A 22,493-nucleotide genomic window follows, 5' to 3' on the forward strand; every position below is an offset into this window, starting at 1 on the left:
AGAGGGGGAGCATTCAACAATCTGTAAGTCTCTGTCTTTTAGTGGGCTTGTCTTGGGCATGGCCTTGACAAGTGTTTCTGTCCCTCCTCCAAGGGCGCAGCTTTCCTCCTCCTGCTCCTACTGTCTTTCCGGCCTGCAGCATTCACAATCTATTTCCTTCACGTCCTCCTCCTTTAGATGACACAGGAAGGCTGGAGTGGAGCAGAGTTCCCTTCTCCTGGTTGGGGTTAGTTTTCAGTACTGCCCTTTGGGGAGAGGGGCTTCCTACAATAGGAAGGTAGGCCTTTGTTAGGGAGAAGGATCTGGGACGGTTTCACAAAGGCAATTCTTCCTCTTCTGCCAGGGGCGCAGAGGTATTTTTTTGGGATCCTCAGATCCATCCTGAGCGAACCTGCTGGCATTCCTGGAGGGAAAGTTTGCCCCACTCCCGCCCCCACGACTGCAGCCTCCAGGAGTTTCTCTTTCTCACAATAATCCACACTCAACCTCTGGCAATTCATCAAAACTATTAGTTAAATGTTTCTATTAGTCTGTCACCCAGCAGCTTTTGCTCCAGGTGCTGTATTTCTCTAAATGCGCCAGTCTCTTCAGATTTTGGAGCGGTTGTTTGCCCTTCGACCTCAGCTCTCTGAGAGACCCAAGAAAAGTCACTGATTTTCAGTCTGTCCAGTTTTTCTTGTTGTAAGGAAGGGCCTGGCAACTTCTAAGTTCTTTACATGTCAGAGCTGAACATATATTTTCTTGACTAAGATTCCCTACTATTGGGAACACAGGCAGTAGGAGTCACAGCAAGGACTGAATTGTCTCCTTGTTCTTGGTTTTGGGTCACTGGAATGAAACAAAGACTCCAGTATCACCTATACTCATGCATGGTATTTACTTTGGGAGGTATTTTGGCAGGAGTTTTTTGAGGAATGAATGATTCACGTGGTGATTAAAGGTAGGACTTGAGAAGAACAGGCTAATAGAGGCATTGCTGAATTACAGAGAACAGCTTGACTGGGGTGGAGAGAACCACAAGAATCAGTAGGAACCGAGGTTGGAAATATTGTGTTGAATACATCTGGCCCAGGGAATGTTTTAGCACATTCTGTGGGCAGCATGGAGTCACTAAAAGATTTTATAAAGGATAACAGCAAACACATGAACAATTAATCTAGCAACGGTGATGGATAAACTGAAAGGATACTGGGCTGTAACATCAGCTCGAAATTTGGTGTCTAACTAGAGATGAAAAGGAGAAACTGAGGAAGGCGGTGATGCCTCAAGAAAAAATCAGAAAATTGAGAGGCGAAGTCCAGGAATCTGGCTTATTACACAAGAGTTTGAGATGCAACAAGAACTCACAACAGAGATTAGATTACAGAGTCGTTAGATTTCAAAGTTATCTGCATGGAGGCACAGCTGAAACTTTGCATAGAAACGTGGTCTCTGGAAAGAACAAGAACCTTTGGGAAGGTGTAAATTTAAGGGGGTAGGAGAAAATAGTCAGGAGTGGAAAAGCCAGAAAGACTGGCGTAAAACCGGGACAAGATGTTAAGGAAATTAAAGTAGAAGATGGTCCTCTTTCTCTCCCAACTTACGTCTGGCCTATAGGGGTGGACTCTGAACTGTACAAATCCCCCCAGTCCTGATGGGGGAAAACAGCTTCCTGTGCAGCATGGCCAGAGTTTTACATGAACTCTCTTTATAGTCGAAACAGATGTAAATGTTCCACAGGAAATGGTTAGTGTTTATTAGGTAAGGGCCCACATTTATGAGATAAGGCCCCATTCTTGGAATCTAACCAGGTAGGAGAATGATTTGTGGTGGCTGTAAAATTGTGATAGCCAAATTTAGTACACAAAATTACGATAAGCTCAGAGGTAGCTGCAAATGATTTACTCCAAATCAATGGACAACCTTTGCAACATACCAGGTTCTTCAGATATCTGTCTTTGTATATATGCTTTGCACCTGGTATCCAGAGGCTTGTTTCTTATACTGATTGCAAGGTCGATGCTTAAAGGAAACCAGGGGATGTTTGGGAAATCTCTTCTACTAGCACAAGGCAGTTTTCATCAAGTTTGTGAAATGTAATTTTATTAATTATAGAAGGGCATGTCTTACAGACACACTGTCCCCAAATAAATCTCAGCATCATTAAAAGCACACAAACACACAGCTTTACAGGGTACAATACAAAGTCAAATTCTGATGATGTTGTTACTTGCATTTACTAAAAATCTGAGAAAGACTGTAATCAATCTCTAAATAATTATCTTGCATAAAGAGAAAAGTAGAGCACAATTATTTCAGAGAAGATTTTGGAGTGACAGTTTGAGAAGACACTGCTTTAAAAGATATTAAGGTATATCACAAATCAAATCACACTCTCTGTAACATTACAACATGGAATTGTATTTAACTGAAAATAAAAGTAAAGTGGCTGAAGAAGCCTGAATACTTTCTTTCCCAACATTATACTAATTTCTATTTTTGGCATGAATTAATAACCTTTTCCATTAATAGGAAAATGTGCTCTGCAAACTCTCGGAGGGCACCACGGCCACCATTACTTTTGCAAATATATCCAACAGCCTTCTGGGCAGTGGAACAGGCGTCGGCAGGAACGCCACTGAGGCCCGCTTTCTTCAAGCACTCCTCATCAGACACTTCGTTTCCTACCAACACAAGAAACACCGGTGAATATATAAGAGACAAAGAATATTCTTTCCAAATAACGCAAACAGCAAGCACTAAGTAATTCTGGTAACTTCAATAAGACCTAAAGCACTGCATGTAAGAATATTACAGAATAGATGAAACAAAAATATCTTAAAGTATTTACAAGTATAATTGAGGCCTAGGGCTTTTCCTACACAATTCAAAATAAACTCTTTATCAGTTAAAGGAGGAGAATGAACTACACTTTGTGCCTGCCACGCATATTACAATCACTAGAAATTCTCTATATAAATTACAAATTATTTAAATTTTTATTAAGGAAAATGTCAAACATATACAAGAATCCCATGTTCATGTGGTATAATAATCAATGTTTTGGATTATTTATCAGTATTTTTCTCTATTCCCTGCCCCCTAGTTTTTTGGAAGGAAGATGGGAATTCCCAGATACCATACTTTACCTCAAAACTCTTCAGGATCTACCTATAATAGATACATATATTTTTTAAAAAGTGACACAGTATCATCAAACTAACATCAATAATTCCTTAACATCAATCTAATAACCTAGTACAATGTTCAAATACCCCTGGTCGTCTCAAAATTGTCTTTTTATAGTTTATTTATTTGAATCAGAAACCAAAGTCCACATATTGCGTTTTATTAACACATATCTGAAGTCTCTTTTAATCTGTAACAGTTCTCTCTGATTTGTGTGTCATTTGTTGAAAAATCACCATCACACTGTCATAACTACATCCTTTCTCTCCCAGCCTTGCTGCTTCTCTCCGACCCCGCCCCCTTTTTTATTTGATAAATTTCAGAAGCTCTCAGTAGCTTAAATTCACCATTCTGAGTATAACTATCACTATACCATAGACCAAATACTACTAATAAAATGCTCGCTAAAAGAGGTTGTGTTTTAAATTTGTTCTACATTTATCTACTGAAATAATTTCTTTTATTATTAAATGTACTGAAATTTGAATTATTTACACTCAAAGATGACGAAAACTAAGGTATTTCTTTGCCTAATCCACTCCTCAAACTAAGCTTTACTCGCTAACTTTTACTTATAAAAGTGTCGATATTTTTAAGAAATATATTTCAATACACTTATGTGGCCAATGCAAACGCCACTCCGATTTTTAAAATAAAAACTTGGAGTCTATTCTGTGTTTTCTTGATATTCTAACCTCTACTTTTTATAGTAACTTTTATGTTATATAAGTAATGCATATTGCATGTTGGTAGAAACATTTTTTTTAAATAAAGGCAAAAAAATCAAACATCCTAATTACCACTATTTATGGATAATCACCATATTTTGGCATATATAATTTTACAGTTTTACCTACATAAATGATACAGTTATTACTACTATATGTAGGCACTACATTAAGCATTTTATATTATCATTGATTTTCTTTCCAATGGCTTTATAAAGTTCAATTTGTGTTTATATATTAGGAATAGAAAAACTAAGAGTTAGAGATGCTTGCTTAAAGTCACACTGGTAAATGAAGGACAGCTGGGATTGGTTCTATGTTTCATTAAAATTGTCTTCTTCTTAGAAAAACTGTATCATTTTCTAGCAAAGGTTCTACAGCATTTCTCTGCGTTTAATCTTCACGTGTCATTCAAAGGCTATTCCTGAAGCCGCCAGATCAGAGGCTCCCAAAGCATTCCTGTGCAGCTTCTCTTGAGGCCCATCTAGCCCTGTAAAAATGCATTTCCTAAATAGTTGATGGATTTATGTATTTTAATAACTGGTCCTGACTGATATTTAAAATGCTGACATCAATAGACTATCAGCTCTCTAAGCAGTAAGTCCCAACAACCAGTTCCGAGCTTGCATGCAGTAGACACCTGGTAAATATATGTGCATGATGCTAAAGAGAAAAACTCGTGACATCTGACCATGTCAATAAATACAGATTACAGCACTCTTTTTTTTTTGGATTTTTTTTGATTGGCACCTGAGCTAACAACTGTTGCCAATCTTCTTTTTTTGTCCCCCGCTGCTTTTTTCTCCCCAAATCCCCCCAGTACATAGTTGTATATTTTAGTTGTGGGTCCTTCTAGTTGTGGCATGTGGGATGCCACCTCAACATGGCCTAATGAGTGGTATCATGTCCGCACCCAGGATCTGAACCCTGGGCTGCCGAAGTGGAGTGCACAAACCTAACCACTTGGCCACGGGGCTGGCACCACAGCACTGTTTTTTAATGGCTGCATAGTATTCCATTTTAGGAATATCCTATTTTTGTGGGATATTTAGGTGGGTTCTTTTTCTTTCCTCCATTATTGGTATATTTGTCTAATTTCTCTCCTGGAATTGGAAGCTGCGGGTCAAACTATATAGGTTTTAATAAGAGCAAAAATACTCAGGGTGTACTTCCTATACATTAGGAATCTGCTAAATGCTTTACCCAGATTATCTCATTAATTCCTACAATAGACCTATGACAATAGGTATTCTTGACATTTCCAGTTTACAGAGGAGGAAACCAAAGCTTACCTTACCAACTCTGGCTAATTAGTGGTGTGGTCTGACTCCATAGCACGTGCTGGTAACCATTCTACTAGGCTATACTTGATACATATTATCAAACTAACCTCCAGAAAGGCTGTCCCAATTTAATACTTTTATCAGTGGTGCAGGAGAGTTTCTATTTCCTTGCAGTCATGCCAATCTTGGGAATTTTCTTTCTTATTTTTTTTTCTATTTCTTAAAAAAAAGTTCTGGGGCTGGCCTGGTGGTGTAGTGGTTAAGTTTGCATGCTCCACTTTGGTGGCCCAGGGTTCGTGGGTTTAGATCCTGGATGCAGATCTACACACCACTCATGAGCCATGCCGTGGCAGTGTCCCACATACAAAATAGAGGAAGACTGGCACTGATGTTAGCTCAGGGCCTATCTTCCTCACCAAAAAAGAAAAAAAAAATCTGGCCCATTTTATTATGGCTGAATAAAAAGATACCAACCAAGATATGCCACTTCTTTCCAGCAGAGGCCCATTTCTTTTCTCCATTCATCCACAACTGCTAGCTTATCTGGTACATTGACTTCCATTTTGCAATCCAGTTTTAAGGAAGAGAGTGTCTGCTTTGAACAGGCCCTTTCTGAGATTAACCTCACCTTAAAACAAAAAAGTGAAAGGGCAAAATGAGAAAATGAAGGAAACAGATTATCTTTCACAACAAAACAACACCTTGTAAGCAATACAAGTTACAATGAGTAGTCCTCCAACCTTCTGAAGGACTGACTAATTAAAATCAACTGTTATTTTAAAATGATGAAGCGTTAAAATATTTTATTTCTAGTAGTCCAATAAAGGTGAAAGACACTGTTTTCTACAGTGGAAATGATTCTCTCTACAGATCAAAAGTACAACATAGATTGTCTAATCTAAGATTCTCCTATAATTCAATTTGTCCAGAGGAAGGGCTGTATAACCTGTCTCTTGTGCTGCTTAGGGACACATATTTAAGATTTCTAGTGAATTATATGAAATCATCTTAGCCTTCATTTTTGAAAATACACTTAAATATTAAGTTATTTTGAATAAAAACTTTCACTCAAAAGAATAAGCTACAATTTAAAAACCCTCAAGATACTTGCTTTTTTCAAAATGCTGACACCTATTTTCTATGAAGTCTTTGTTGTTGTAAGATTCTATGGGAAATACTACTATAAAGTGCCTATTTAAAAACAGTATATTCATACTTATTAAATAAACAAGAAATATTCTTTGTTGATTGACAAGTTCCCAATTTTACTCATCTAAAAGCAAACAGTATGATAACTTTCTAGGCGTGTGAAGGCTAAATGTCAGATATTTTAAAAGATAACACCAAAAATGTAAAGCTCTTATTTCCCTCCTATGCTCCTTGACCCTGAATCACAATCTTAAAAACCAGTGCTATATTCAGGGGGCACATACCTCAATACCACTTTTCTTTAATAAACTTATGCCAATAGCATCTTTTATATCATAAGATATTATTTCTTTTTGGTCTCCTGATACATAAATGTGGCCATTGGTGAGACATCCATCAATATTGCAAACCAAAAGTTTTATTTCCTTAAGCTTCTCTTTGCCAAAATAGCCATATCTAAAAGAAACCAAAATAGACCTTTGAACATAAGTGCAATACTAATCACTCCCTCTCGTCTGGCTAACACTAATAATTAATAACCCGTTCCCATTCAATTAGCCAAATATCACCCTTCAACTTGAGCAGTGCCGTCTAACCACACTGTGTGTTTCTCAAGCTACTGAATGAGCCATCTAAAAGCATATTTTATGTCTATGTTTTCCTCATGTGAGCAAACTAATTACACAGGATCCTGAGATGTTCAGAATATCAGAAATCGGTGTCTGATTTGTACAGTGACAGATGGAAACTAGACTTTTGGCGGTGCATATGACATAGTGCCTACAGAATTCGAAATATAATGATGCATACCTGTAATTTATATAACATTATAAATCAGTGTTACCTAAATTAAAAAAAAAATCAGTGTCTATAAGTACAATTAAACATATCTACTAAAAATAATATTTTAGGGTCTAATGCAAAAATTATCTAAGTCTTCTTTTTACCTTAAGACTCTTTGTTCTGCAATAGGCCAATCAATATCCACATCTATATCCACACTGTGCTCAGCTCGCATTTCGTAGTATGCCATTTTTCCACCCTAAAGATAGTACAACTGCCATAAGTACTGTTTTTAACATCCATTTACACATACCAAAAAGTTTATTATAATACAGAACAATGAATTCATTTCTACAGCACTGAGAAAAATTAATAATCCAGTAGTATTAGTGACATACAACAAATGGTTTTCTTTTTTGGAGGGGAAACCTTTTTATTTCCCATATAGTCAACCGACATAATGCAAATAACCTTGACATTTTTCAAATTCTATCTACACAGTGCAAGTTCTCATTTTTCTTTAAATAGGTTTCTATTTTAAGATTGAAAAAAGCAGAAAAAGTACCCATCCTTCAGTATTCTGACCACAAAGAATTTTCTGGAAAGTCCCTAACTGTATCCCCTTTGTTCTGGCACTCTCTCCTGTAATCATCTAAAAGCAGCATAAATGTTTTTGGAACTTCTGTTCCTATTCCGAATATGGGGCAGGACAGGGGAGGAAAAATAACTGTAGTATCTGTTGTACAGAATTATCTTCAATCCTGAGCTACAGAGAGGAGTGGGCAATAGTTATCCAGGTCACATGTGGGCAGAAGGCAGGGAAGGTTCCTGATCCTGGGGTAAGGAGGCAAGAGGAGAGGCGCTTCTTACGATTGTAAATATCCGAATGTCAAGATCTAGTACAAGAAAATTTCATTTTTCAGAATTTCAGTCTCTTCACAAATTTTGTTACGATGAGAAACTTCATTTTTTCCCCCACTTTAGAAAAGGGTCAAACCACAGTCCTCTTTAGCAAAGAGCTTGGGGAGGGTGGTATCTATATATCAAATCAAATTTTCCTGAATACTCAAACTTACCTAAATAGCCAGCCTACAGTTTGCCTATACACTGACCAAAAGATTGGAAAAACACTTTTCCCTCAGAGCATGAGTCACATTAGAATTTTTACTAGAGAGTGGAGTTTTGGGTTTTTTTAATGCTATTTTTTGAGTAACACAAGGACCTGAATGCAAATCCTGATAGTACTATTTACTACTTGTTTTGGCCTTGAGCCAATTACTTCATTTTTCAGAGCTGCCGTTTCCTCCTCTGGAAAACTGGGCTAGGAATGTCCACTTTCTTCCGCTGCTATGCAGATTACGTGAGATAACCTATGTAGCGTTTCATATGGTCTTTGGTGCACAGTCAGGGCTGAATAAATAGTAGCTATAACTCAAATGAACAAACAGTATGCGACGTAACCAGGTAGCCTCTAGAGACATGCAACCACCTTATTTTAAAATGAGAGCAGTGAGACTGAGAGCACATAAAGTGATACATTCAAGGGGACATAATTAGAGACAGAACTACTGTCTGGCTTTCTTGACGCCCGGGTTGATGCTCTTTAACCTCTACCATAATGCTTTTTTCTTTTGTCTCTTTTTAAAGCAACAGAAGTTATTCACCTGTACGACCAGAACCTGACAGCAATACAACCATGGGTTAAAAACAGAGTTTTGAATGGAATAATAGGAATACAGGACATGTGTAGAAAAACATTCAATACTTGATTCATTTCTTATCTTAATGTTACAGTTGTAACAGAATTTCTTGCAATTCACTGAGTGGATTCCAAAGACCAGTCTGTCTGGGGTAAGGCTGCAGGACTAAAGCTCCCACAATAAATCCGCTCAGTCATTGCCTTTCCTCTGGGGCTGACACTTTCCTTTATGAACTGTGCCATAGGCCTCCCCGAGAACTCAAGGTACACAAACAAAAGGGTTTTTGCAAAATGAAGGCACACACCTGTAAGTAACCCATCTCTATCAAATGTCTTTTGGCAAAATAAAATGAGCCATTTTCATATAATTCTCCATCCCAGTCTTGTCGACGAGGTCGTTTAGCTGGATTCAAATTCAGAGGCTCAGTCACTTCACGAACTAAAAGCAAAAAGCCATGGTAAGTCTACATTGCTCTGAATACTCAAAGTGTTCATTTAGTAATTTTTATAAAAAGCAAATAAAAACAAACTCAGAATGTAGACTAATTCTGTACATAGATAAATAATTAAAAGGATTTTTTAAAGGAATAAAATCTCTAAAAATTCTGATGATTTATCTTTGCTTTCTAATAATAATAAAATATTTCATAGAGGAATTCTGAATAATTAAGGTTTTAAGATATTTATACAAACATAATGCTTTGGGAGGACATCAAGGCAACCTTAAAATAACTTCAAAGGAACTAAACTTGGGGCTGGCCTAGTTGCATAATGGTTAGGTTCACATGCTCTGCTTTGGCAGCCCAGGGTTTGTGGGTTTGAGTCCTGGGCACAGACCTACACACTGCTCATCAAGCACATGCTGTGGTGGCATCCCACATACAAAACAGAGGAAGACTGGCACAGATGTTAGCTCACTGACAATCTTCCTCACCAAAAAGAAAAAAAAGAAGAAAAAAGAACTAAACTTGTAATAAAATACCCATATTCAATATTTGAGCCCTTTAATCTATTTCTCAGTATTTGCCTCTAGAGAGATACAATGTATACACTATTATCTAATATAGTTGAGAAACTACTTTTATGGAACTCTTACAGAAAACTGATGATTTCCCCATTACTGAAACTTTAATACTGATAGAAATGTTTATATAATGTATTACACATTCTCACCAGTAGTTAAAAAATATACTAAGCATAATAATAAATATATTATGTTTATTATTATCCTTGGTAATGAGAGCTCAGCATTATCAATATTAATGATTACACCACGTAATAAATGAAGCCCTCAGTACTGGTATGTAAGGATTCCTTTGCCCCTTCATTAAATTTTTCCCAAATTTGTATTTGTAGATGTGTATGGGTATGCATGCAATGTGTGTGTGTGTATTTAATAGCTGGTGATTCTTCCGAATCTTTCCTCACTTTGGCTGTCACTTCTGTGTATAAAGGTTTCTAAGAATACCAGTTACATACTTCCCTAACTAAACCATCCTCTGCTCAATCCACCCCAGGGTTTGATACAATTATGAAAACGCTCAGCAAATATACACTGAATACATGGTATAGTGTTATAAGGCCTGGATACACAGCAGTGGACATGACTCTCTGCCCTCACGGAGAGCTGCAATCTAGTGGTGGAGACAGGCAATAAACAAACTTCGTAATGCAAGCGGTACTTTGAAGAAAAGGAAAGAGAGGGACAAGTCTTTCCTAGATGAACAATGATCAGTGGCTGCTTTCTCCCTGGGGATATTTGCTGAGTCTGAGGAAGAGGTGAGAGGAAGATCAAGCTTGGCATAAGCAGCGGGAGTCTGCTGGAGTAAAGAGAAACCAGAAGAATTTTTTAAAGTTTTTAATGACCCGTGGACTAGAGTCACAGATTGTCACCTGCAGAAACTTCAAACACAGAGCTAGCTCTTCCCACCCAATGATGCCCCTACAGGACTTCTGCTGAGTGTGCTGTGGCACCAGAAGCTGAGGATAGGCTGGAAGGCAGGGATAGATGGTTATAGTTTTGTGATGCTTAGATCCTAAGGTCCTGTTAGCAGAGAGGTATTAGCAATACATACAAGATATATCTCCTGACAGGACATCTGCATAAGAGGTGAACTGAAATTAAAGTTCCAACTCAGCCCAACTCCTAATTAGATCAAAGTGATTAGCCCCTTATCCTATCAGCCTGATAGAAGAAAGGGCGTGCCCTCCCAGGAGGAAAATAATTTATCCTCCAAGCATACGAAAAAATACAAGACATATGAAGAAGCAGAAACACATGACCTATAATCAGAGAAAAACTGTCACATAAACTGAACAACAAATGACTCAGATGTTGGATTTTGCAATCAAGGATTTTCAAATAACTATCATAAATATGTTTAAAAAATAAGAGGAAAAGATTTTTTAAAAAAGGAAAAAATGATGAAGAATTTCAACAGAGAATGGAATCTCTAAAAAACAACCTGAATGTACACTCTAGAACAGAAAAACACAGTATCTGAAATAATTCACTGCACAGAATTTACAGTGCACTGGACAAGTGAGACGTGGTCAATGAACTCAAATATAAGTCAATAGAAATTACTCAAAATGAAGCATAGAAAGAAAAATAAACAAATAAATAAATAATACAGAACAGGCTGTGAGAGAGATGTAGACACCATAAAATTGCTTAAAATCCATTTAAATTGCTGTCCTAGAACAAGAGGAGAGAGAACTGTGGCAGATGAAATATCCAAGAGAACTACTGAAAACTGATGATACAATATCATCCTACCTATATGAAAAGTTCAGAGAACTTCAAACAGGATAAACACAAAGAAAACCAAAGCAATACAAATCAGAGTCAAACTGTGGAAAACTAAAGATAAAGAGAAAAATCTTTAAAAATAGCCTGAGGAAAAAAAGACACTATATTCAGGAGAATGATGGTCAGAGTAACAGCTAATTTCTTATAAGAAACAATAGATGGTAGAAGATAATGGAATGACGTGTCAAAGATGCATCCTCAGAAGAATAACATCTTAAAAATGTAATCTTAAAATGCTGAAAGAAAACAAAGGCCAACCAAAATTTTATATTCAATGCCAATGAAACTATCCTTCAGAAATAGAAGTGAATTAAAGACATTTTTAGACAAACAAAAGCTGAGTGAATTTGTTACCAATAGATCACACTACAAGGTGGAAGCAAATTTAAGTAGAAAGGGATGAAGAAAACAGAAAGCATAATAATTTAAAAAGTGTTATTAACTGTCTAAAGTAAATATAACAACAATGTACCCTGGGGTTATAATATATGCAGTACTAGATAACGTGACAACAGCAGTGAAAGACTGTAACAAGTTAAGGCAAAGTGTAATCTCTAGAGCAGTCCTGACCAGGAGAAACAGAATGTGAGCCACATATGTAATTTTAAATTTTCCAGTGGCTACAGTTCAGAAAAAGTAAAAAGAAGTGAAATTAATTTCAATAATCTATTTTATTTAGCCGAATGTACCTAAAATATTATTTCAACATGTATTAAATATAAAACTTATTGAGATATTGTCCATACTTTTTTCATACTAAATCTCAGAAATACAGTAGGTATTTTGCATAAATAATGCACATCTCAATGCAGACTAAGCACATTTCCACTGCTAACAGTGCTAGGGCTACATATTAGATAGCGCAGTTCTAGAGTAATGAGTAAAAAAAAGAATACAAAAAGTTATGGAAAATAAAATGGAATCATTTTTCAAGTATTGATTAATCCACTAGCACTTTTAGCAGTAATGACTTTACAAACAAAGAATGTAAGAAAGGAATCATAAGAAATATCACTCTGGTTCAGAATCACTGTCCATCCACAGCACTTTGTTTCACAGCGGTTCCAGGGGAATATGTCTTAGGAAAAGACAAAGCTACTGTCCCTAACATTCACTCTTCAGGTTAAGATATTTCTTCACACATTCCTAATTTCATTTAAAAATCCTTATGGATCTGTCATCTGTTAAATCCAGATAGTTCTTAAACATCTTTAACTTTAATCATGTAGCAAATAAAGCTCAATATTCAGTCTAACACTGGGCTTCCTTGAGTTGCTTCAAAAATTTGTTTTTTAAGCTTTAACAGATCCTTCCCAGATCTTATTTTTGAGATTTGGTGCACAAGGTCAAAATTTTACACATACAGCTTAACACAGAACCTGACACAGAGAAGATACTCAAGCAACAGTTATTGAATGAAATTAACAAATAAATGCCTTCAATGATATATTTTACTGGTTTTGATAACATTCACATTTTGAGACTGAAAAATCATTATTTTCAGTCTAGTTTTCTCCTCTTATCTTAATTAGACTTTTTTGTACCTTCTCCAATTTCACTGCATCTTCCATACTCTCTCCTTTAAGTCACACATGTCAGAGACAATTAGGCCAGCTTTACCATGTTCAACAAATGTCAGGGCATCTGATAGAAACCACACTGCCTTTCCTCAAGTATGTTCCATTTCCTTATTTGTTGGTGATTCTATTCTTTATTACATATTTTGCTAGGTTATCTGGCTAGAAATCAGGCTCCAGCTAAACCCTATGGAACTCTTCTTAGATATTCTGAGGAGCAATTCCACAATTCATTCTTGAGGTCCTCCAGAACATTTTGGTGGAGGCTGTTTATTCCCACAACTCTATATGATTTATAGTGGAGTTTATCAAACATGTCTAGAACAAACATAAAAGCATTTGATCTAGAAAAATGACATGTCTGCCTCAAAAGACAAATAGAAGGTTAAAATGTCCCTTTGTAAAAAGTAAAGCAAGATTAATTTGGTCTCACTCTCCTGCCTCAATAATCACAAGATTTAGAACTGACTATAAACGCCATTACCTACCACAGCTAAGAATCACATACTCTCTTCTGCTGCTCCCTTTTTACTCTCCTCACTCCTAAAGAATATTATAACATATGAAAAAACTGATTCTCTGTAAAATCAGATAAAATAAAGACTGATATAACAGATTACCTCCTTTCTGAATTTCACTCCATCGAAACTGATGGCGTCTCACAACTGAGAAAACAGAATCATATCCTTCTTCTCGAATCATTTCTGCAACTTTCTGAAGGTCAGTAGGGTGTAAACACGGAGAAGTAGCTTGAATATTTCCTACAATGTCAACCTCTTACAAAGACAAAACAAATGAAAAGGACATCAAAATAAAGTTCTTTGCAAACAAGTAATACTAAGATCTTAAATGCAAATGTTAAAACCAGCCCTGTGAAATGATAAGAAAGTTGAAAATTACATAAAATTGTAAATGCATACCATTGTGAAAATTAAGAAATTCTATGATGGCATCTAGTGAGGTAGAGCTGTCTTTTGAAGTTTCAGAACTTCTTCGATGAACTTGTGCACCAAATTGTTTGGCCACATTCTCAATTTCATCATGGTCTGTTGAAACCCACACACTGTACAGGCATTAAAAAATAAATTAATTAAAAAGTCAAATCACTAAAAGAAATCACTAAAGATAAAAAGGGGCTCTAAACCCAAAAATACAGCTTACATAATGTTAGAATAGTTTTTGTACATCACAATAATATTACAGATCCAAAGTAAGAGAAAATTTAAAGAAGCATATTTCGTATGTAAACTATAATTTTTAATGTCTGAATCAAAAATGTCCTAGATATTTTATATTTACACATATATTTATATTATATATAATATATATTGTTATTTATATAAATATCATTTATGTAGCCCTAGAGAGAGTTTTATAAAATTAGAAAAAAGGTACTTGGTATTTTTAAGGCTACTGGTATATTAAGTAAAACAGTAGTGTTAGAAATTCGAATCTAAAGGAAATAAAGAAGATCCTAATTCTTATTCTCCATCCGAATCCAAAATATTGTATAAAGCATTTTAATATACTTGCTAAGAAAAACATGGACTTGGCTTAGCCAAACCAAAGAGCTGAAAGATTTTCAAGCTTAGAAGAGACTAAATGCCCAAACTGGGTTAAAAATAATCAGATACTTTCTCCTTTTTTGGCCAACTAACAATGGCTACATAAATATTTGAACACAGAATCAACTGGGTTAGAGCCATTGATAACAACTGATAGACACAGAGAAGAGGACTTGATTGGCTCAGGAGTTTAGCTTAACAGCTCTATTAACCACATTATACAGCTGGCTATTCAGACTTTGTAAGAATGATGATTAAGGACAAAATTTCAGCTATTTTGAGGAGATGTACTAGTCTCTATTGAAGTTAAGTTTCTCGGACCTTTACAAATTCCCATTGCTAGAAACAAGATGTGAATGTCACTCCAGCCACAATGTCTGCATAGTGATATTACACAAGGATAATGTCATGACTGACAGTCTTTGGCATATGCATCGATTTTGTTTTATTCCCTTGATTCAACATCTACTGAGGGAAGAGGAACTACATGTTTCAGATGTCTATGTTCAATTGCGAAGAGTACAAAGAAAGTGAGAAACTAAAGACAATTTTCTGATATATCTCTGTATTTCATTTACTAATTTAATTTCATTTATTCCCTTTAATATTTGCAGAAGGAAGATTTAAATCTAGAGATAAAGTCAATAACTCCCCTGAAAAGTTTTCACAGGAAGCTAATAAACAAGATGAGCCACTGGCTAGGGGTCATATCTACTCATGCCATTGTGCACAAGGCAGAATGTAGGAGACCCAGCTTCCTCCATCTGGAAATCTGAAGTAATTTTGGGTAGGTTTTTCACTGGAGAAATGTGTAAAAGGTATACATTAAACTGAAGTACCAATGAAGATGTAGCAATTTTTTAAAATAGAGAAGGTGAAGGGAAGGTGGTAAGACGGTAACAGAATAAAGGAAAAGTGAACAGTAAAAGCAAAAAGAATGGGTCTTTTGACTTTTAATGTTATCACTAACTGAAATAAATTGCTGAAGCCATTTACTTTATTATCCTATCTTTACTGTATGAAAATTCAACACCACAAGATTCAGTGATTTTTTGGAAATGCTTAAAAGGTAAATAAATAGTAGAGGTTTGAGAAGAGGTTTGCTTGCTTTTCTTCTTTCCTCCCTTTTATCATCCATTCATTCCTTCACTCGTGAAAGGTATACTGAATGCCTACTCTGTTGCAGGCCCTACTCCAGACACTTGGCGCTACACCAACCATTTTCTTAAGAAATTCTTGGCTTATTGGTAGAGCCAGAGGCCAACACAGTACCACGATTCCCTTTAAGCCATCAGGGAAAGAGAGGTAAGGAGGCAACGACTAACCTCTCCATAATGCTTTACTTTCTACAAAGTATTTTTACAATGCCTGCTACGTAACAAGTGCTCAATACGTATTAGTTGAATAAAACAATAAGTGGTTAAGAGCACAGGCTCTGAAGGAAGGGGTTCAAATCCTGGCTCCACCACATGCTAGCTAAATGACCCTAGGCAAAATTCATAATTTCCAGGGAGGTGATAATAAGGGTAATTACTTCATATGGTTGTTCTGAGGATTAAATATAAACTGTAACACAAAATAAACACTTAATAAATGTTAGCTATTCAAAATAATAAAATAGGAATAGTAATAAAGGAACAGCTATACAGTCTCATTTAATGCTCACAATGACTCTGCTGGAAGGAAAACTGAAGTTTTGCTTTCAGACTTTCAAAGGTCCAAATGTCTAATTTGTATGTATTATGCAAAGCAATGACACTAGAAATAAGAAAACAGCATCCCATATGTACACTTAAAATACAATGATCGTCATCTATTAAAGGGACTAAGTGGATCATTTTCCTTGGTTTAGGGGCAGCAGATGAGGGAGGGCAAAAGAGAAGGAAGCAGCAAGTGAACAAACAGGCCTGATAAAATTTACAATCAATTACAGAGGAAATGTCAAAGTTTAATGGCAATGGGTTTAGCCTCAAATGAAGGCATCCTATATCTAACAGGAGGAACAGGAGTATCAATCATGGTGCCTATGAAAGGTATGTCGAACCGTAACCTGCCATTTTAAAGATAACACAGCAGAGACCTTTCAATAATCATAAATCCATACACTAGAAATGAAACTAAAACGTAACGTTTGTTTTTCACGTTAGGCAACATTTTAACAGTCAGTCTGTTCTGAGGCTTACGTACACTGCACTGAGCCACTGTTGGAAGCGAAGCTCTTAGCAACTCAGGGCTAACAATAACTTCTCACTAAACGAAAATGCAATTATTCCACGACAGCTAACTCTCCAAGTTAGCATGCAACGTTAGCAAGCTTCAAAGTCCTGTTAGCTCTGATTCTGAGCAGGCCACAAAAAAGCTGCCCCAATTAAGTCAAATCAGGGTTTTGAACAAAATAACCTCCAAGGTGACTCCTAGTCCTGAAAAACACAAATCAGGCAGCTACAATCTTCTGCAATTCCTTCAAAGAGTAAATCTTTATTGAACAAAGAGAGAGCGAGAGAAACAGGAAGGCTGCTCCAAACCCCTACTGCACCTTCAGAAGATGTCAGTTAAACTCAAAGCAACGTGTTTTAACTGAGGTTCCAATATATAAAGCAGAGCAAAGTGAATAAGATAGCACCGGCTCACAAAAACCTTTCCACCTGGTAAAGCAGGGGTCAGCCCAGGCCAAATGTGCCTCACTATCAGCCTGTTTTTAGAAATAAAGTTCTCCGGGAAGACAGCTATGCCCATTCATTCCAGTATCGCTATGGCCACTTTCACAGCAATCAGCAGCAGAGCTGAGGAACAGAGGCTGACTGGCCTGCAAAGCCTAAAACACTTACTATCTGGCCCTTTCCAGAAGGAGTCTGAAATAGAGAGGAAAGACATATTTCCACTAACTCTTCAAAGTCAAAGAACATTAACAATAGAATTTTAAAGATAATTACAACTTTCTCATTTTACCAGTAAGGAAACTGTGGCCCATGGAAGAGATGAAGATTGTAAAAACTTTGAACACAAGGGGAAAATGTCAAGGATAGATCATACACACACTACACGCCAGGCACTATTCTAAGGGCTGTATATACATTACCTCACTTAAGTGCCTCGGCAAGCCTGTGAGGCAGACATTGAAGCCCATTTTGCAGGTGAGGAAACTGAGGCACAGAGACCTTACGTGATTTACCCAAAGTCGCATAGTTAATACATGGTGAACTTAGAATTCAAATCCGTACAGTTTGACACCAGATCTATGATCTTACCTCCGTGCACAGTGCATGCACTAACAAAGATACGAACAACGCTGCTGTGGGTGGGGAAACAAAGGCACAATCCTCTTTCACTGAGGGGATGACCAAAAGCTTCATGGAGGAAGTACCGCTAGTCCCTTCTTTTACCTTTTGAGTTAAACTCCCCAGATCCCTAGAAAGGATGCCAAGCAGCCATGTGAACTGAACAGAGTAAAATCACAATACTGTAAGTTAGAGAGGCAGAGTTAGAAAGATTATGCTCACTGTGCTAGTTAAGAGACACACTGGTTTTATTTCTTCTAATTGCTATAACTGGTATACTGACAGATCCCATAGGTGGCTCCAAGTACAAAACACCACCCCTATCATCAAGGACTTTCTGCTCTAGTCTAGAGGGATTAAATAAAACTGATACAAAAAAAGTTAATACTTGGGGCAGGCCCAGTGGCGCAGCGGTTAAGCATGCACGGTCCACTTCGGCAGCCCAGGGTTCGCCAGTTTGGATCCCAGGTGTGGACATGGCACCGCTTGGCAAGCCATGCTGTGGTAGGTGTGCCACATATAAAATCCAGAGGAAGATGGGCACAGATGTTAGCTCAGGTCCAGTCTTTCTCAGCGAAAAGAAGGGGATTGGCAGCAGTTAGCTCAGGGCTAATCTTCCTCAAAAAAAAAAAAAAAAGTTAATACTCAAGAGTCATTCATTCTTTCATGGAATTTCATATGAATGCATGTTAATAAATGGACACAGGAAAATTACTGTTTAATATATACATATATTTTCCAATCATTTTGTAGCAAATCTCCCAACGTCTGCTGTAATAGCTTTTTGTTGGGTTTTGACTTCCAGCATCTATTCCCCACTTGGTGGTAATCGTACTCCAATTTTTCTCTGGATGAACTGCTCTGTGACATGCTTCAGGGGGCGCTCCATCACTAGCTCTGAAGAGTGGAAGATGTGCTGAACTGTACCAATACAAGCACTGTGTTCTGTGTTCTCCTACCTACAGTGACTGGTTCAAGGATGAGAAGAGGTCTACTGAGACCCAATGAGACTTTAGTTCAAGCTGCGAAGAGGGCAGCCCTTTTTGACTAGCCTTAAACCTGGCAGGATATGAGGAGGAGTGTCAAGGATAAACAATGCCCAAGCCTGGTTAAAGCAGGAAGGACAGGTTTTATTCACTAACTATTGCAATAGGGAAGAGTCCAGCATGAACTGAACTCAAATTCCCCCAAGCAAAAGGCTGGAGACAGGGGCCAACCCGGTGGCGCAGTGGTTAAGTTCACACCTTCCTCTTCTCGGTGGCCCGGGGTTCACCGGTTCGGATCCCGGGTGCGGACATAGTACCGCTTGGCAAGCCATGCTGTGGTAGGGGTCCTACATGTAAAGTAAAGGAAGATGGGCATGGATGTTAGCTCAGGGCCAGTCTTCCTGAGCAAAAAGAAGATTGGCAGTAGATAGCTCAGGGCTAATCCTCCTCCTCAAAAAAAAAAGGCTGGAGACATTTTAAAGGCTGGAGTGTGCTAATGGAAAGGAAGGCACTGAGGGCTGTCACAGCGGGTTAATCCCCATGAGTAGGCCATTTGGGTTTGTTAACTGGCGCTTATCCAGAGTAGTAACAAACTTCTAGCTTTGCGACAGGGGGCAAAGTGCAAGTTGAAGCAAGGCACCCATTGAATTTAGGCCCTTGTCCTCCCCCAGGGACTGGGAAGGCAGAGTTATCTCCCAAAATGTTTGCATTTCAACCAAACAGCTCTCAGGTCCTTGAGGAAACGCTTTTGGGTGGGAAACTTACATCCCAAAGGGCAGAGAAGGGATTTATAATTGTAAATTTTCTAAAGCAACTCATCTAAGAGCAGGGTTCAGAGGTTATCTGCTGATTACCAGGTTATCCCTGAAACAAACAGGAAATTCTCCTGGCAGCATTGAACTTTCCTTGTTGAGAAGGGCTGGGATCATCCTAGGAACATGCCCTTAAACTGCTAGACCCCATACTAGAGTTTGGTTGAGTGCAGAAGTTTGGACAAAGTCATCATGGGCCAAGAGTTCTGCAGTTCTCAGCACAACCATCTTTACAACTATACCATCTTGACACCATAAAGGCAGAGCCTAGCCAGAAAAATCAAGAAACAGAGGATTCCGGTGACAGAGTCCACCATCCCCTTACTCTGCTTTATGTTTCTTAAAAATATTTATTACCATCAGGTACAGTATATATTAATTTGTTTGTATGTTGCCTGTCTCTCCCTATTATAATGCAAGCTCCATGAGACTAGGGACTGACCCTGCTACTACTGGTATAGCCTCTGGTTAAGGACACAGAACAGTCAGTGCCTGCCACATAGTAGGTAGTCAATAAATATCTGCTGAATGACTAAATCATTTTTAGCCTTTGAATCTCCTTGTACCTGAAACAAGCCTTACCATTTTTTGTTAATCCAGTTTGAAAGGGGTTTCCTGACATATGCAACCAAAGAGCTGTAAATTGAGTTTTGTTCTCAATCGATTACGAATGTGATTTTGATCTCTAGTTCATTTCACAAAAATAGGATTTTACTATATCACTGATGCCTGCCTGCACCTTCCCTAGGTCCTTTTTTTTCAGTGGGTACCCTTCGTAAGGAGGTAAAAATGTCCAAAAAGTCTGTGAGCTTCACAAGGAAAGAACCATGTCACATCCATCATGGTACTCCCTTGGATGTGTACCGCAGAAATTAGGGCTCAGTAAATGTTTCCTGAATTGAACCAACTCCCCAGGTCTTCCCCTATCTCTCCTTTGCACACTTCCTGTTACGTTAGTAACAGTAATCTTCTGAGTGCCAGCTCCTATTTACCTCGCTCCACCCAGGCCTTCCTTTGGATTTAAAACATTAAGGAAATTAGTAAATTTAAACTTTCTTGGTATCTCCTTTTTAAACAAGGTTGGTTAAATAAAAATCATTTACCTTTATATTAATGTGGGTAATTAATATGCTTCAAAAACAGCCATCTCTTTAAAAACCAAAACCCAAACATCAAAAGGTTAAAATAATTTATCTTCCACAGTAACAAATTCAAGCATAATTGGGTTGAACTTACTATGTGTAAATTCATTCTTGGCACAGACTTCTATCTCCCTTCTTTTATGAATGACATCAGCTTGTAACTCCTGACCAATATGGCATATGGCAATGTCTCTAAATGATGTGCAATTAAAACTGTCCTCAGGGCAGACGAGGTTCCAAAGGTACCATAACACCATTTACAAGCCTATCATAAAAAAAGCTAGCTGCAAGCTTTCCCACTATCTTTCACCTGTGTACAAACGTAGGCAGCTTTCTAGATTGTGCTGACTCACAGGCAGATAGCTTATTTTTCAAAGGTCAGGATAGGATCTCGAAGCTGGGCTTGAAATTAGAAAGCCTTGACACCCCACTCCAATCATGAACCTGATGCCTCCCTGATCGATCAGCACCAAGTGGTTATCAGATGCTGAGCAACCGGGGAACCCCAGTGGCCTCGGTCTAAAGGACTTCACATATTATCGCGGACGTTTCACAGGGGTGGCCTCCTTTACTTTCACCCTGTGAGGTCAACCAGGGCGGCGGAGGTGCCTGAAAAGAGGAAATCTCCCCTTTTGCGGATGGCACTCTCAAGGGCGGGGACAAGAACTGTACCATGTCGTGACGACTAGCAGCTACGGAACAAGGAAGAAGCTGGAGCCCATCCTGCCGGGGCCCAGACACCCCGGCTCTTGCACACCCCTTCGAGGAGCGACGGCCCCAGGAGCCCCAGCCCCTCCAGCGGCCCGGCTCCCCCTACCGACCCCCGCCCAGGCCGCACCGCCCACTCTCGCACATGCGCACCTCTGGAAGACGCCCGAGTCCAGGGCCGCCCGCAGGACCCAGCCAATGAGCGGGACCCCCGCCAGGTGCTTAATGTTCTTCAGGGGGATGCCCTTGCTGCCGCCCCGGGCCAGAATGAGGGCCGCCAGGTGCGGGGGCTTCTCCACCCCTCGGCCCTGGCCGCCGCGGGAGTTGCGCTGTAGCTTCGGCGGCCGGCCCCGGGACGGCCGCCCCCGCGGGTTGGAGACGGAGGTGGCGGCCCCCTTCTCCACCGAGTCCATCTTCCTCCCACGCCTTCTCCCCAGCTTCTCCACATCCGGGAGCTCTTGTCTCGCCACCTCAGCTCGGCGCCGCCCGATCTCCCCGCCCGACCGCTCGCGGGGGTGGCTGTTCCTGGGTCCGCCCCACCCCCCCGCCACGTCCCGCCCCCTCGCGGGGCACGCCGGGAATTGTAGTCCGCGGCCGCCTCGCCCGGCTCCCATAGGCCGAGTAGGCTCTGACTTGGCGACCCCAACCCCAAGCCAAACAGCGAGAGTTCAGAGATGACTGGAAGGAAGTGCGGCTCTTGGGGGCTTGATCTTGTACAGTGATTTCTAAAATAGGCAACATAGATTATTGATCTTTTGCTTCCCCGCAAAGAATCGTGATAGGCTTCCCAGTGTACAACTTGA

The 22,493-nt window shown here is 38.8% G+C and overlaps 1 protein-coding gene across 1 annotated transcript; it reads right to left on the bottom strand.

The window, feature by feature from the left end:
• Positions 1–2,054: 2,054 nt before the first annotated feature.
• On the bottom strand, positions 2,055–22,205 carry CMAS (cytidine monophosphate N-acetylneuraminic acid synthetase). The gene is made up of 8 exons (XM_046637905.1): positions 21,844–22,205; positions 14,120–14,262; positions 13,820–13,975; positions 9,116–9,249; positions 7,276–7,370; positions 6,613–6,784; positions 5,654–5,807; positions 2,055–2,663 (listed from the first exon to the last, which is right to left on the bottom strand). Exons 1-8 carry the CDS (start codon positions 22,101–22,103, stop codon positions 2,473–2,475), a joined length of 1,305 nt encoding a protein of 434 aa, XP_046493861.1. The 5' UTR covers positions 22,104–22,205; the 3' UTR covers positions 2,055–2,472.
• Positions 22,206–22,493: the final 288 nt, after the last annotated feature.

Source organism: Equus quagga, chromosome 1, assembly GCF_021613505.1.
Source record: "Equus quagga isolate Etosha38 chromosome 1, UCLA_HA_Equagga_1.0, whole genome shotgun sequence".
Taxonomy (NCBI): Eukaryota; Metazoa; Chordata; class Mammalia; order Perissodactyla; family Equidae; genus Equus; species Equus quagga.